The 17,952-nt window shown below is 38.8% G+C and overlaps 1 protein-coding gene across 1 annotated transcript; it reads right to left on the minus strand.

The window, feature by feature from the left end:
• Nucleotides 1–10,339: 10,339 nt before the first annotated feature.
• LOC138206675 (protein AMBP-like) lies at nucleotides 10,340–16,825 on the minus strand. Its single transcript, XM_069163539.1, has 10 exons — nucleotides 16,632–16,825; nucleotides 15,784–15,926; nucleotides 15,074–15,150; nucleotides 14,849–14,965; nucleotides 14,406–14,507; nucleotides 14,029–14,084; nucleotides 11,578–11,662; nucleotides 11,244–11,411; nucleotides 10,733–10,907; nucleotides 10,340–10,520 (listed from the first exon to the last, which is right to left on the minus strand). Exons 1-10 carry the CDS (start codon nucleotides 16,749–16,751, stop codon nucleotides 10,403–10,405), a joined length of 1,161 nt encoding a protein of 386 aa, XP_069019640.1. The 5' UTR covers nucleotides 16,752–16,825; the 3' UTR covers nucleotides 10,340–10,402.
• Nucleotides 16,826–17,952: the final 1,127 nt, after the last annotated feature.

Raw genomic sequence — 17,952 nt, forward strand, 5'->3', positions numbered from 1 at the left:
CTCTAACATCCCTCCCTCTGCAAAACACCCTCACACACATATGCACACAGCAACCTGGCCATTCTCCACCCTACGCCCTGTATCAGGCAGCTGCTATGCTAATAGGGAGGAAGGGATGGATGGAGGGGGGGGGGGGGGAGGCGGTGGAGGTGGGGGGGAGGAGAGGAGAGGAGAGACAGAGCAGCCAGCCTATAGTAAAAGGATGAGGGAGGGAGAGCAGGGAGAGTGACCTCGCTCCTCCATCTCCATAGCCATGCCAGAGCAGCAGCAGACCTCCTGTTACACAAAGGGAGTCCCCCATTCCTCCGCCTCCCCCTTCTCCTCTCCCCTCTCCTCCCCCCCCCCCTCCACTCCTCTGTTTCCCTCTTTCTCATTCAAATCCATTTTATACCCCAGTGGTAAAGGGAGCTGTAAGTGCAGTATGTAAAGTAACCTTACTCCTGCCCTGCGGGCGTAACCATTCAGGGCTCAATACACACACAACAGCCTGTGTGTGTGTGTGTGTGTGTGTGTGTGTGTGTTCATTCCCCTGCTTTGTTTAGGACTACAGCCCATACCTACACACACACACACACACACACACACACACACACACACACACACACACACACACACACACACACACAACTGACACCTGTCCTTGAGTCAAGTTGCATCTCCCTTCATCGTCAATAGTGCATGAGACACACACACACACACACACACACACAAACACAAACAGTTTATGATCAATTTGGAGGCTGTTGTTTGTATTGTCCAGCTGTGGCTGTCACTAACGATTATTTGCAGCATTAATATATGCTGATTATTATTTCTGCCAATAATTTACTTGTGCAATCGATTATTGGTTTCGTGCATGAAAAGTTAATGAAAATTATGAAAAGTTTGACAGTAAAAAAAATTGTTGAATTAATTTCCTGTCCTGTAGTCACAGATTTATTTTGTGTTTGACGGATTGCAGCTTTATACTGAAAGGTGTTTCTAATATTTTGACCAACACATACATCAGAGGGATGGACAATATTAGAATTTAATGGACTAATTTATACATATTTTAGGATTTATAGCCTAAACTATTAATACTCTTCTTTTTTTTTTTAAAGAGTATATGCAGTGCAATAGGCATGTGAAATTACAAAAAAACACAACAATATAATGAAACGACAATAACTGCACCACTGAGCTAAAACTTTAAGTTTTCATTTATCATTTAAAGTGTCATTAGGAATGGATGTTGCATAAGTATTTTAATGCTCACGTTATAATTAAAAGTAACGAACGTAAAAAACGAATTAGTTCATTTATTCAACTTTAATCCCATATTTACTATTGGGGTAATTTTTTAAAACACATCTGCATTAAAACAAATCTTGCTGTGACTTGGTCGGATCATTTGTTAGTGATTGTAGTGCTATGCAGTGAGCCCACGGCTGTGTTGGCATGTTTGTGTCAGCAGCTTTTTCTCTGCTAGCATGTGTATACATCTCTTTTGCTGTGTTTTAGGGTGGGGGGGGGGGGGTGGGGAGGGTGTGTGTGTGTGTGTGTGTGTGTGTGTGTGTGTGTGTGTGTGTTGGCAGGAATGCATTTCTCTCTCCCTCCTGTTCTGTTATTTGCCCCTGTGCGGTGTGACCCTGTGCCCCATCAGGGAGGCACGTCCCATTTGACATCTGCCTGTTTGCACGGGGAGGGGAGGTGGAGCGGGCAGGGTGTGTGTGTGTGTGTGGGGGGGGGTGTACAAGGGGTGGGGTGCCCATATGGAGCTTCAACCCACCACCCCCCCTACCTAACCTTACCCTGTCTGACACTCGCACACAGGCACGCATGCACGCCTCCTTTGTTGCACCATGTATATACAGTTGAGTGAGATAGTTTGAGCGCCCCCCCCCCCCCCCCCCCCCCCCCCGGGCATAATTACAACACTGTTCAAAAGAAGAAATGTAGAGATGCAACACAAATTTTCTCTTCACATGTCACTTCTTTTATAAAACTAACAAGTAAAAAAAAGTTTGAATTTATTCTGTGTACATCATTTTTTTTTCCAAAGTGATTCTGGCTTATCCAGATGTTACTGTTGCATACTTCAGACGTTGACTTTTGTGATGAGGTCACAGGTAGGGTGTCCATCAATGCTGCACAGTGGAACGGTGCACCACCACACTATCCTAACCCTGTGCCATCATCAGCTCACGAATGTTGACCTGCCTTACATGTCCGAATAACGAGTATATGAATAATAATTATAATAATAATCAGCTTTATTTGCATGGCACCTTTCATACAAGAAATGCAGCTCAAAGTGCTTCGCAGCAAAAGAATCACAGTGTTTCACATAAAAACAGATATAAAGGGACAATTCAAAATATAGAAAATAAATTAAATAAAACAGATAAAGAGCATTAAAAGGAATACAAGTGGAAAATATCAAATTGAGCAATATGCATTTCAAGGCGCGGTAGTTCAAGTGCATGGCAGGCGTAAGAGAGCATCAAGAGGTAGCTAATTAAAGGCTGATGTAAAGAGATATGTTTTGAATAGAACAAGATGGATGGATGGATGGATGGATGGATGGATGGATGGGTAGGTAGGTAGGTAGGTAGGTAGATAGGTAGGTAGATAGATAGATAGATAGATAGATAGATAAATAGATAGATAGATAGATAGATAGATAGATAGATAGATAGATAGATAGATAGATAGATAGATAGATAGATAGATAGATAGATAGATAGATAGATAGATAGATAGATAGATAGATAGATAGATAGATAGATAGATAGATAGATAGATAGATAGACCGACAGACCCATATCTAAATCCTACCTTACTTATGTGTTACATGGTGGTGTACCAGTGTGTACCAATTACCCTGTATGGATTATTGTTCGACACAATGATTCAGTGTGCTGGATGCACAATGAGCAGGCTGGCCATAGGGCTGGATCTAGGCTAACGAGCTCGGTGGAGTTTAAATGGCCAGTGTAACACTGACAAAAACTGATGGTGATACTGCACTCTGCGACAGCACTTTCCCTGTGAAGGCTTGCCCCCTTTATCCGACAGCCGGTGTACGATTATACCTCTTGTTAAAGGGCTTACAGTGAATTAGGTTGTTAACACATATTGTGGCACAGCTGTGGGAGCAATTTATTCTATTACGTCAAAGAAAGTGAGGCTTAAATGGCTTTGGAAATTAATCTCTATATGCATTGGCTGAATTGTCTCTTTCTGGAGCTACTGGGTGCACATCCCATCCTACTTTTAAGCCATGCAGATGGACAGTCAATTCAGAGGAGAAAAAAGTAGAGTGTGAGTATCTGCTCACTGGATTACAGCGTCTAAACTTCACTGGACTGAAACAGGCAACATTTTGACCCGACCACATTTTCAGGAAAATGGTTAGCATGACAAAAGGTGAGCTGCTAATCTCGTGGTCCGTTTAAATGGAAATAAGCACTCATACAGGACAAAAAGAAACACATACATCAAAAAGGAAACTATTTACATAGATTTAATGATATCTTTTCTTAATATGGTGACAGCATAATATGGCAACATTGCAGTTAATTCCACACATTTGAAACTACAAAAACAATGGGTTGGGCAATTGAGAATCCACCTAAAACATGTAGAAAAGTTCACTAAATTGCAGATATGGGATGACTATAACTTGGATAATAATAACTGGATTGACAACAATTCAACAAATAAAAACCTGCCAGAAGGACTTTGTGGTTTTTGATATACTGTTTTTACAATTTGCTTCAAGGCAACATTTATTCTGAAACCCAACGGAAACAGCGAAAGCATTACGAGGTAGGGATCTACGACAACAGTGAGATGTTTCACACATGTGCGACTGGTCTTTCAACGCCACATGGAAGTGGTCCAACTTGTGCCGATCCGAGCTGTACATACAGTACTCTGGCTGCTGTCCAGCCAAAGAGTGTGTACAGACAATGTGCCACGATAGAGAGAAAAACAACAATAAGCCTGGTGTCTATAGTACCGAAAAGTTCATGTTATTTTCATCCAAATTATGTCAGTTTTATGTTGGAAATGACTGACACAGTTTAATGGGATGACTGGAGTGATGTTGTGTTCTTTAAAAAAAAACTATCAAACTGAAAAGCATGAACTTTTTAGAGCAACAAATATGAGTTTTATTCTTTTTCCAGTGTCTTTCTTCCTGTCTTTACCTACCGCCAGAGTAAATGTGCACCTCCACAATGTTTGTGACGAGGGACAGGCTCCATCTCTTCTTGCTGCTATCTACAGTGACGATACTAAATTTGTATTACAAACTGACCAACAGTTTGCATTTTTTTTTAATGAGATATGTGTACAGGTGTGCTAATTAACATCCCATTCATCCATTAAATTAAAGCAACTGCACACAGCAGTGTAATTTCATAAAATGTCCGTTATGGAATTCACTGTGTTTTTTTTTTTATGCAGGGGAACTCAGCTGTTGATTAAATAATCAAGGGTGTCATTTGAGCAGTTTGACTCTTGACAGAGTAATGTGTGTCAGGAGTCAGTCTGGTTAAGTTATTCATATATATGCATGCATACATGTAATATGCATTTTTATGTATGCATATATGTGTGTTTGTGCCCATGTGTGAATACGTGTGTATCAGGGAGTAATTATGGAGAATAAAGGCCTGCTTGTACAGAGTGAAACTCTGGGTTTTGAAGTGAGATGGGAGATGATTTTCTGTTTGGCTGAGCAGGCTCAATGGTCCTATTCAACTAGCCCCCTTACTGCCCATTGTCCTCCCACCACCAGCCCTCCACACACACACACACACACACACACACACACACACACACACACATGGCTGTGGTGGAATTGGAGTGGAGGCCTGGGGGAGAAAGCGATGTTGGGGGATGAGGGAGTTCCAGCTGAATCTGAGAGCAGTCGGAGGGGTGGAGTGAGGAAGGACTGAGTGAGGACTTTGGTGGAAGGAAACATTGTTGGATGGAGAACCAGGATGGAAATAAAACTTCGATGATTCGATATCTCTTAAATGTCATCTTTAAATCTTTCTTACGACAATTTTTCTGCAGAAACCTGATGTCTGACTAACAATGTCATTGCAAATATTCACATTTACAAACTGTTCGACATACTCTCGGGTTCAATCTTTGTGGGCATAAAAAGTAGCCCTTATCAATTGTCCCGGAGCAGGACAAGTTAAAAATGTGTTTTGTTGTACAATCGATGCTTTCTTTTTCTTTCTTTCTTTCTTCCTTTCTTTCTTTCTTTGATAATGATGACCTTATTGTTTAAACTTCATCCTTACATGTCTGATGATGTTGTTTTGTTCAGTCATTGACATTTAAAAAAAGAAACTCATAACTGTCTCATAACTGTTAATGTCCAGTTTACTTAGGTGATGATAAGAGTTATGATCACAATGTCATGTTTTAAGTGAGACCTTTCATCCAGCAGTTAAACAGGTCCACACGACAGAAAAAAAGACAGCACAATAGTTGTTGTACAAAACACAGTGGTCACACAATAGTCTGGCGATGAGGAACTGACACTTGTTAATAATAGTCTGTCATTGATTTGGAGCCCATTAGGACGTTGATCTGGCTGTGTCTTTTATGCCACCTGGGGAAAGGAATGTGCTGGGTCTCCTATTGTGTCTGCCTGTCTAGGAGTGCAGCGAGCGGTCATATACCCTGTGTGTGTGTGTGTGTGTGTGTGTGTGTGTGTGTGTGTGTGTGTGTGTGTGTGTGTGTGAGTGTGTGCGCGCGTGCGTGTGTCAAAGAGAGGTCAATCAAAGCAGAATGGGCCAGAGTGTCACACTGTGCAGAGACAGTTGAGGGTTGAATATTGTTGAGGTCAGTTGGTCAAGGGTCATTTAGACCATGTTGACAGAAATGACAACATGGGGAAAAATTACATTTAAAGATTTATGAACAAACATTGACTATATATCAACAAGCTAAATCATTCTAATATTTTTACTCAACATAATGCACACGCCCAGAAGACATTCCAAGTTTCCAAAATTTTAAGTTCATTCTCACGCACTCTAAGGAAAGGGATTACTGCAGTACAGTTGTATGTCTTCATTGACTCAAGTTGTAGTTTTGATCCATATGTGTCCAGACTCATAGAACATATGTTGTAAAGACTTTGAAGGAATTCTACATGAAAGTTTTTTTTGTCAAGTTTGATACAAAATTCCTCAAGGCGTTCTTGATATATTGTGTTCACGAGAATGGGTGGGATGGATCAGATGGATATGAGATCTCAGTGACCTTGAGCTTTGACCTTCCAATCACCAAATCTTTTAATTTCCTGCTTGAGACCAAGTAAAAAAAATGTGACCAAAGTTGAAGAAATTCACTCAAACTAGTCCTGAAATAGTGTGTTTACAAAATGGGACACATGGATAGGAGGGACATGAGGTTACATTGACCTTGACCTTTGACCTTTTACCAATAAAATTCAATATTTTCCTTTTTAAGGCCAAGTGAACATATTGCCAAATCACAAACAAACTAAATCTAATTAGTTTGTCCTTAAGTCCAACGGACATTTGTACCAAATTTGAAGAAAGTGCCTCAATGCATTTCTGAGAGATAGCGTTCACAAAAATGGGATGGATGTGACGTCACAGCGACCTTGACATTTGACCCCCAACATTTAATCATTTGATCCTTGAGTCCAAGTTTAGTTACCAAATTTGAAGAAATTCCCTGAAGGAATTCCTGAGATAATGTTTTCATGAGAATGGGTCAGATTGATTGGAGGAACTGACATTGACCTTTGACATATTACCATCAAAATCCCATCATCTCGTTTTCGAGGCCAAGGGAACGTTTGTGCCAAATTAGAAGAAATTCCCTCAAGGTGTTCCTGAGGGATAGCACTCACAAGAATGGGTCAGATGTGAGGTCACAGTGACTTTGACCTTTAACCACTATCATCTAATCAGTTCATCCTTGAGTGAATGTTTGAACCGGACAGATGGATGGGAGAGGCATGAGGTCACAACGTTGACGTTTGATCAGCAAAATTTCATTATTTCCTTTTTGAAGCCAAGTGAGTGTTTGTGCCAAATTTCTTCAAAGTGTTCCTGAAATATTGTAATAATCATAATAGATCTATGTGAGGTCACAGTGAACCTGACATTTGACCTTCAAAATCGAATCAGTTGATGCTGGGAACCAAGTGAACTTTTGTGGCAAGTTTTAAGAAATTCTCTCAAGGCTGAGTCTCAAGTTTTTTCAGCCACAACTAAAACAAAATAATATTACTGCAGCTTTCACAAAGCAATTAGCTATTTCTGTTCCTAATAAATTTACTGGTAACAGTACTTGAATTGGATATTTTGGCTGCTGAGTTGTTATTTTTTTAAATGGATGCCATTTAAAAGTTACATGATTTATATTTGTCTCTAAGTGATTTGTATAGGAGCACCATGTTTGAGAATGCAGTAGCGTTCAGAATTTCTGTACCTTTGCTTGATTTGTTTCAAAATAATAATAATAATAATAATAATAATAATAATAATTAAGTAAAGGAAATATAATCCTTCATCTTTCTTTCCAAACCTGAACTTCTCAATTCTGTCATTTTGGACAACCATCTGTTGGCTCTCAGACTTGGTGAAAACCCTCAGATGACACAGCTGGGGTTTAGAGGAGGGGGAGAAAAGGGTCTTTAAATGCTCACGGCTGCCAGTTGGTCGACCGCATAGTCAGAGATGAAGTTGAAGAAAGGAAACAAAGTGACGAGGTTTCTGTTACAGGTTATAGGCTAGTAGTGGTTATGGTGAGGACCATATGGTGAGGACTCACCGGAGAATCTCTTTTTTGTTTGTCATCTTGTAAAATGACATCCCCACCATACACAACCTCTCCTTTTACTTCCACCTTCTCTTCCTGATTTGACTTTAAGGGACGTCGACATCTTTCCCCCCCCCAACTCCATTTACTACACTCTCTCCTCTTGTTCATACCTCGCCTGCTGACTTTCATGCTTTCCTCTGTCCAGCCTACTCTTCAGAGACGCATGTTCTTTTTATATATCCTTTTTTGTGTGCATGTCTTTGTATGGCTTTGCTTGGGCAAGTATGATGATTTGTATGTTTTCCGGTCTTTACTTACTAAAGAATGTTTGCTCTAAGTCACTCCCCAAACTCAGTAAATATCTGCAAGAGAAGCCATATGTTCACAACATGTATGTCCAGTTCCCGTCTGTGCAAACCAGTGTGAAATGAGGTCTGTTTCATTTTGAAAACAACTGTCAATATAAAAAGGGGAGTTTTTAGCTGATTTTCTAAATAAAGTGTATTTTTTTTTTTTTAGTGTCTTTTTGTTATTTTCAATGAAAATTTTTAAAATGAACAGTAGTAACTGTGTAATTGCGAAAATAAAGTACATTATTTACTGCAGCAAAGAATATAAATACTACGCAAAAGTGTAATCAAGGACAATACTTGGGCAAATGTCTTTACATATCTCTACCACTGGTTTTTATGCTCAATCAAAACTTTTTTGTCCAAAAATAAAGACAGAAAGCTGATGTGAGTAATCACTGAATTGTGAGGGGAGTTTTCCTGTTAAATTTGTAGTTAGCTCAGACTGTCTGTTGGAACATTTTATGCACAACCACTTGAAGTTATCGCTTCCCTTCTCTTCATGGGAACCTCAGTCTTTGTCACTATTCTCCTGGAAATTAAACAGAGGTGTCGAAATGTGTCATGAGCACTCATACCTCTGGCTCTGTGTGTGAGTTTTTTTTTTTTTTTTTTTTTTTTTTTTTTTTTTTGCTTGTTTGGTTACTCTCGTCCATGCAGCACCAGGTGATCTGGCCTGGTACGGAAGGTCACCGCTGTGATGTCACTTCCCTTTCCTCTCCGGATATTCCCAGTATTCTACTGCCAGCAGCCGGGAACTCTGGGAACTGAGAGCAGGAAGCCTGGCTCCTTCACAGGACGCAGAGAGCGAGCGAGAGAGAGAGGACAAGTGGGCCTAGTGGTGAGGTTATGTGGTGATTTTGCGGAGCTGAATGACTCACCCTTTACAGTGTAAATATATGAGAATGTGTATTTGACTAACACTGTGTGAAATATTTGTAGATCATCTGTAAATAGAGCAATATTGCCCCCTACTGGTTATTCCCCCAGTTCACCACTTTTCAAAGGGAAATATTGTCCTTTCTACTCCACTACATCAATGTGACAGCTTTAGTTACTTTTAAGATGAAGATTTTTACATAATGAATAATATAACAAGTTTTTAAAATACAACACATTGTTAAAGATTAAACCAGTCGGCTCCAACCTTGAAACGGAGGCTGTAGCGCAGTCGGTAGAGTGGGTTGTACGCTAATCAGAAGGTTGGTGGTTCGATCCCAGGTCCTCCTGTCCAAATGCCTAGGTGCCCTTGAGCAAGACACTGAACCCTAAAATTGCTCCCAATGGTGTACCGTCAGTGTGTCGTAAGTCGCTTTGGATAAAGGCATCGGCTAAATGTAACGAAACAGATTTGTGTGCAAGAACTTCTTCATTCTTCTCCCATTAATCACCACTCACATTTATCTGCTGTCCCTGGTTATAAAACTACAATAGATATAAAATAGATCAAACTAGCTCCACCTGCAGCAGCTACAATAGTAACATGCTGTTCCCAAACTGATGCTTTAGTATTAACAGCAGCTTTATTTGTTGATTAAACCAGCTTTTGGGACTTTTTGTCAACCAAAATTGTTGTAAATTCTAACTGTATTACATGATATAGTCAGAACCCAAGACTCTGGGCGGAACTGGAGTAAAGTAAGAAAAGGACATTTGGTATTTCCGTGATATGGAGAGTATAGCTGTGTCTTTATTTCTATCCTGTTCTGAGTACACGTAAGCAAAATTTTGCTTGCAAAGTTTGGTTTGCTTGGTCAGCTCGTTCTGTTCACAAGGTGGCGGCAAAGCAGTATAAGTCCACTACAGCGTAACAAATTGAATGCCCTGAGGTTGTGTGAAATAATGTTTATGTTTTTCATTGTTTGTGAACTGGCAGGGAAAGACGATAAAATATTTTGCATGAATATTTTATGTTAATAATGAAGGTATGTTAATAGTTGTTAAAAGCCGCAGTAGCTTCATAAAAGGATTTTATATTTTCCCTTTGCTTAAACAGCTGTTATGACAGTACAATATTTTACTCTGCTCGTGTCTGTGATGGTATAACTGACACATGTAAAAATAAAAAAATCAGAAGGTCCCAATTTCTGTCTTGACATTTGTATAATACTGTATTTATGAGACCCAGGAGTGGGAATCCTATAAACAACAAACATGAATAACAAAAAATAACAGGCTTGATAGGACAGACTTCTTTTATTACTGATCTGTTGTGAAATCTCATCACTGCTGAGACAACATCATATTACTTTATTGTGCACCTTGTGCAATTCTGGTTTATGTTGTATCCGTGTATTGAGCTCGGCTGAGCTGCAATGTTTCCTCGTCTCATTCAGGTTGACCTCAGGAGCTCTTCCTCTGTAAAAGAGCAAAATACGTCAGGTGCTTATATTGTATGTGGGTGGAGATTTGATGCTGCATGAGCACATACAAGTTGTAGTGGCAGTTTGACCAAGTTTTACTTGTGGTGTTTGTCAAACATCAGCAGTTATGCTGGTGTGCGCGTTAGTTTTTTTGTTTTTTTTCATTTAAAATGTTTCTCATCCGTTATATTCCCTTTATTATCTTACCGTCTTTCGCCACCCCCGCAGTACTCCTCACACTCTGCCTTGCTGTAGAACTTGTTGGCGTTAGCCTGGCAGAAGCCCTGTTTGTACGGCACGCACAGACCGGCCGTGGAGTCAAAGGCCCAGATGGCTGGCTGCCCTGTGCAGGGTAGGGCAGCCATGGGCAGACGGCACACAGCTGGAGAGACAAAAGAGATACCCACACCTAAGCATCACAACAGGCAGTGTTACTTCATTCTAGGTGTCGCACAGCAGTCGCAGACAGAAGTTGTACATCGCAAACTCTAAACTCTAAACTAATGCCCTTCTTTAGACCTGGCAGGGAGCCTCATTAAACACAACCAACAGTAGCTGCTGATGGCAAATAAATGAAGTGTCAGCTGCTGTACTAGCAACTTTGTTGGTGAAAAGATGTGGTTGCAGCCACATGTGTTTTGGAGTATTTATCTAGCAATGTCTGTATGGCACAGTCATTCCATATGCAGATATTATGTTTTGTATGTCTACTCCTCACCCTCAGTGCGACATCTTTGCAGACACTCTCTCTCATTTTCGAAGTTGTTCTGATTGCCCAAACACCCTCCATACTTGAAGAGCTCACAGCTCATGGAGGAGGAGTTGTAGGAGTAACGCTGCAGCATCCCAAAACAAGGTCCTGTATCCGGTGCTGCTTTACAGGCCTCTGGGGGAAGCAAGAGAAAAAGAAAGAGCGAGCAAGTAAGTGGAGCATAAGAAAGAGCAGATATCCATTACTTACAACATCAGAATCCAGATTTCTGATGTTCCATTAAACGTACAATAATATCTCAATGTATTCCATTAATCATTTGAGCAAGCTGATCTCTTACCAGTTCCATTGAACAGAGCCATATCATCACCGGAGCCCTCCACATCTGCAGGAACCAAAGTGGGCACCACGTTTCTCCTGACCCTCTGTATAAGAGTCACAGACAGCCTCAGTCAGACACAATTTTTTTTTTTTTTTTTTTTTTTTTTTTTTTTTACCAATAAAGGAGCAGTGTGTGCAACTAACTGCACCCTCCTCCCTTTACCCTCCTCTTCAAGAAGCTGAAGAAAAACTACTGTGGCCGCAAAACCCGTAAAAAATACAAAAGGCTCTCTTTGATTTGTCCTTTCTGCGATAGCGCAGAAACATTGCGGTGCAACATGGCACACTTATAAGAAGATTACGTATATTATATTCCATTTCTGCCAGTAGATCCCTAAAATAAATATCCCTACGCACTGAACCTTTAAATTCCCCCTTAAAATGTATTTTTTTTAAGGATCACATCCTCCTATTTCTTCTACTGCTTCCAAAAGCTAAATTACATTTTACAAAGGGGTTTGCAAATACATGAAACTTTTTTTTTTTTTGCGTAGTTGCATGTACAGTTGTTACTCTTCACAGCAAAATTCTGATCTGTCATGACAAAATACAAAAAAACCTGTTTGCCTCAAGTGATGACCTTTTAGTTAAGTCATTCTCGTGAGTAAGCACAGTACGATGAAAAAAACTGTCCTCTCAATTTAAACAATAAACAAATCATTCCTACTAAATGTTGTTTTAGGGACGCTTATATGCGTGGTCTGTTATTTGCTACTGCTAAAAGTATTGCTATAAATAATTCAAGGTTTATCCTTCAGCCCGGTATAACGGAAAAGGCAGAAAAAGACACTCCAGTCCACTACAGAAAAATGTGAGATAGCCAACGATTTGCATTGTCTAGAAGTGAACGTAATACATTTTCCAGTAGCGGACAAGAATGAAACCTACTGCATGCTTCGAGCCACGTGATTTACAGGAAAATGAAATGTCTTAAACAACATACTATGGTATGACATTTTTTGGACATTTTGGACAACATTCTATACTATCAAATTTTTTGGACATTGTGGACAACATGTCATAATTTAGCATGTCGTAATAGAGTATGTCGTTCAAAATATGTCATATTTTGGACGACATGCAATAGTATGACATTTTTTGGACCTGACATGCATGTCTCAAGAAGGAATCAAACCAATGACCTTCCCACTGTGAGGCACTAGGGCTAACCACTACACAATTGTGCCTGTGACACTGACTTTTTTTTTCATATTTCGGACGACATACTATAGTATGACTTTTTTCCTCATATTTAGGACGACATACTATAGTATGACTTTTTTTTTTCATATTTTGGACGATATACTATAGTATGACTTTTTTTCATATTTTGGACGACATGCTATAGTATGACTTTTTTTTCATATTTTGGACGATATACTATAGTATGACTTTTTTTTTTTTCATATTTTGGACGATATACTATAGTCTGACTTTTTTTCATATTTTGGACGACATGTTATAGTATGACTTTTTTTTCATACTTTGGACGACATGCAATAATAGTATGACATTTTTTGGACCCTACATGCATGTCTCAAGCTGGAATCAAACCAATGACCTTCCCACTATGAAGCAATAGCGCTAACCACTACAACTGTGAGCCTGTGATACTGTGACTTTCTTTAAAGCTTTTGAGGATACAGCGGTTAAGGGTGGCCCAACCAGTTATTAGGTTTAGGGGGCAAACACTTTTTCACACAGGGCCATGTGGGTTTGGATTTTTTTTCTCCCTTAATAATAAAAACCTTCATTTAAAAACTGCATTTTGTGTTTACTTGTGTTATCTAATATTTAAATTTGTTTGATGATCTGAAACATTTAAGTGTGACAGACATGCAAAAAAAAATTGGAAATCAGGAAGGGGGCAAACACTTTTTCACGTTATATTGATTTTTTTTCTTCATATTTTCATATTGAAAAAAATATGAAACAAGGTCATTCTATAGCATGTCGTCCCAAATATTAAAAAAAAAAAAAAAAATAAAAATAAAAATCATACTATAGCATGTCCTCCCAAATATTAAAAAAGTCATACTATAGCATGTCGTCCGAAATATGATCAAAAAGTCATACAAAACGTCACAAAAATGTCAAGTCGTTCAAAACATCACAAAAATGTCATACTTTATTACATTTTCAAAAATGTAAAAAAACAACAACCAAAAACTATAAAATGTTCAAATAAAAAAAAAAAAAATATGTTAGCATGCCGTCCAAAATGTCAAAAATATATCATAGTTTAGCCTGTCGTCCAAAATGTCCAAAAAATATCATACTACAGCATGTCTCCTAAAATTTCAAAAAAATGTCATTCACTTGCCTGTAACTTTCACGATCACAAAATTTCTAATTTTCACACGCAGACAGCCCGAAGCATGGCTACCTCACTTTTTTTTGTCTTTGGTACCTGAGGTTTAGGCTGACTTGTCGGCTCTGCCACTTGCTGTCCGGGAACACAGTCACCTGCACAGAGATAAATATATAAACATAACAGTCATGCATCCTTTCACCCTATAATCTAAAATATACATTTTTAACATTTTCAGTTGTCCCATTGTGTTGTTACTAAGTTTATGTCTTATATTTTTATGCAGCCATGCTCCAAAAATGATTTCCCCTTGTGCGACATTGAAGATCTGAAATAAACTGTCTCACGAAGAATGATATTAGTACCTTTTTCCATGCTTTTAGTCACTTTTTAAGCGCTAGATTTTTAGAGGCATGTTTTGGTGTGTGTGTGTGTGTGTGTGTGTGTGTGTGTGTGTGTGTGTGTGTGTGTTTTACCTTTGTTCTGTTTAATGATTACAGTGTCATCACTCATTCCCTGTTGTCTGACCAGTGTTTTAAAGTCATCAAGCACAGTGTCTCGCACAGCCATTGTTCGACCTGAAGAGAACAGAATAATCACTATAAAGCAGATGTAAATGCAAATGTTGAAATGGTGTGAAGGGTTTGAGGTGAAATGATATCCTCCAGTTCATCTGATAATCACTTTAACAGCAGTTTAAAATTGAAATAATAATTTAAGGGACTGTCTTTCATAAATTCATATACATCCACAAATACATGTTTGGAAAAGTCCCCATACTTGTGTCAAATAAATTAAAAGTGATACTTAAAACCTACATAAAGAACAACATGATATTTTTTTTTCCGAGAACAAAGTACAACAATGCAGAGAAATATAATGAACTATCAAGGTGCATCTAGAGAAAGTGTTCACTTACTGTAAAGCTTTACTGAGGTGCTTTCATCACCCGATGACTTCTTCTTGCTCATTATCACTATGGCATACTCATTGTAGTTTGTGTGAACCACGGAAGCGTCCACATCTGCCCTCCACTCTGCAGGAAGGAGAGCACGGGGACAGTCACATGATCTGTAATAATTTATGGACCATATTACCTGATAAGAGAGCCGCCTTGTTGACAGATGGATGGAAAAAGACATACGTGCAATGTGGTAGAAAAATCGTCCTGGTGTGGTGGTCAGCTCATAATCCCCAGAGATGTCCATGCATGTTCCACGTCTACACACACACACACACGCACGCACGCACGCATGCACGCACGCACGCACGCACGCATGCACACACACACACACACACACACACACACACACACACACACACACACACACACACACACACACACACACACAGATTATTGATACATTTATGTGTGCATCAAGATTACTGCTGTATTGTCTATAGGAACATGTCATAATCTATTAATTGATGATATTTTATGAATAATCTAAATCTTATATAAAGCTCTAGTGCTGGAAAAAGAACACTATTTCCATCTGAAATGTGGTGAAAGTAGTACAAAATACAAATTCAAAAGTAAAGTATGAGTATCTCAACCTGTACTTTAGTGGAGTACTACAAAGCCCCGTCAGGATTTGACAAATGTGCCAATTATCATTAGCAGCACATACACAAATGCTTTGGAATTAAACATACATGTCTTTTTTCCTGTTAGCTTTGGATTGAACATTGAGTTTTTGAGTAAGGGAATTTGTAAAATGATAACTTGAGTATTTCCTTATGCAATAATGTAAAGTATATATATAACTGATAAAGATGTGTTTTGATAAATTTTTGCGCATTACTGTGTTTGTGTGTGTGTGTGTGTGTTAATTCATGCATTTTTATACAAACCTGAGTACAGTTCTAGTCATCTTGAGTTTACCCTCAGTGGTACCTCTCTGCAGTACCAGTTTGCCAATGGCTGCATCTTCCCTGTGACGCTGCATATGGGGACATGTACTTGCTACAGCAACATCATGCCAAGTTCCCAAAAACTGTCGCAAAGAGACAACATGAAAAAGATTGTAAAAATACAAATACATCTTACAGTTGAAATAGATTCTGTTGGCTCTGTATATCGGACCAAAAACATAAAAACGGATGTTTAACCCACATTATATAAACAACACATTTACAAAGTGCTATAAAAAAAAGAGAAAAACCTGTTAAAAAAAGTGAAAAGATGCATCCTCCCAAATGCAAACCCTACTGATTATTCTAAAATAAAATAACAGCGGATATATAGCCACAGATAACATATTAGTAAAAATATTACAAAGATTTAGAAATATTTTTGATACACCACATTTAACGCTTGAGAAAAGTTCTAGTAGCCTAAATGACGCACTCTCAGCATTTTAAGAATGAAAGTGAAGTGATCATAGGAATAGATCTCAGGAAAATAAAGTATTTTTTTACAGGACATAAAATGTTATGGAGAATGTAATGTTTATTTATGCATACTTAAGGGAATTAAACTTGACTTTTTATTTTTATTTTTTATTCTTGCATAGAAATCCCAGTAGGTGTATGATATGTATTTTTAGGCTGATGATAAAGGATGAAACAAAAAAGAATTAAACATTTTGTCCCAATAATATGAATAGTGCATGTATGCATCTGTGCCTTTTTCCACTGACCACATAACATTTTAAATTCCACAGATTACAGAGGAAAAATGACTAGACTCAGTCACTCACCCGGGTCAGATCAAAGTTCTCCTGTGTCGGGTAAAGAGGGTCTGGGAGTACAGGGACTCCCTGGGGGGTCCAGGTCCATCCCAGAACCAGCAGAGGAACCAGGAGCACGGATTTCTGCATCTTGCCTGTCCACTCGTATCTCACACAGTCCCTGAAGTGTCAGACGATGAATCACCCCTCTTAACTCTTGAAAAGGGAACGGGGCATTGAACTCCTTTGAGCTCTGTGTGCTGTGGCCCTTGCTTGTACTCACTCCCACAGCCAAGTAAAAAACAAACAAGTAAAGGAGCAAAGTTCTGCCTCTCTGTATCTCTGTTTGTAGTTTGAGTTGTCTGGGCAGCTCACCACACTAAACATTGGACTTCAGAATTGCGGTGACATCAACAGATCAATGTGTCACGATTTGAGAGACTTCGGAGTAACACAATTTTTTTTGGAGCATCTCAGACAAGAGTCGCATTCTCTCCATACGATTTTAAGATGCTGATGTCGTCTGTTGGCGAGGCTTGAAATAAGTTTTCACACTCTACAGACATCCGTACATAATCAACATGTTTCAGAACTACAGTTCTCATAAGGCTCTGGGACATAAACACAAAGTATAATGTTTCAATGGATTCTAGGAGTAACTGGAGTTGTGTGCTACAACCTGAGCCTTGTTTTTAAGGCTAATATAATATAATATAATATAATATAATATAATATAATATAATATAATATAATATATATAGATATAGATATATACTGTACTGTATATACTGTGCATTTTATATTTTTACTGCTATTTTATTGCTTTCTATTATTCTATTATTATCTATTGCTTCCTGTATGCTGCTGTAGCGAAAAAAATTCCCCTCGGGGATTAATAAAGTAACTACCTAACCTAACCTAACCTAATGTTTATTTACATTTTTGCAAAGTGGCACAAATAAAAGTAGCCCAAATTAGCAGTTCAAATTTGCAATGTAGCCGTGGATGTACATCCCGCTGTCACTGGGTCACATTGGTACTGAAGAAAACCTTAAAATGTGATGTGATGATTCTCAGCCAGTCATGGAGTTATGAGAAACATCTGTTTTTCTATGATTGGACATGATATGCTTGGAAACTGTAAGCCACTCTGAATCTACATATGCATAAATATTCACCCCCTTTAAAATGACTGACCTAATTCAACAGAGGTTCAGCTAGTTGATGCCAACAGTGTTACAATTAGTGAAATGGAGATCACCTGAGTGCAGTTGATGTGTGTCAAGTGATTGTAGTATAAAAACACCTGTCTGGGAGGTCCAGTCTCTGGTTCATCAGCATTCCTGCTACA

The sequence above is a fragment of the Embiotoca jacksoni genome, unplaced genomic scaffold, assembly GCF_022577435.1.
Source record: "Embiotoca jacksoni isolate LCO1_2020_lvr unplaced genomic scaffold, fEmbJac1.0.p SCAF_10, whole genome shotgun sequence".
Lineage (NCBI taxonomy): Eukaryota > Metazoa > Chordata > Actinopteri > Embiotocidae > Embiotoca > Embiotoca jacksoni.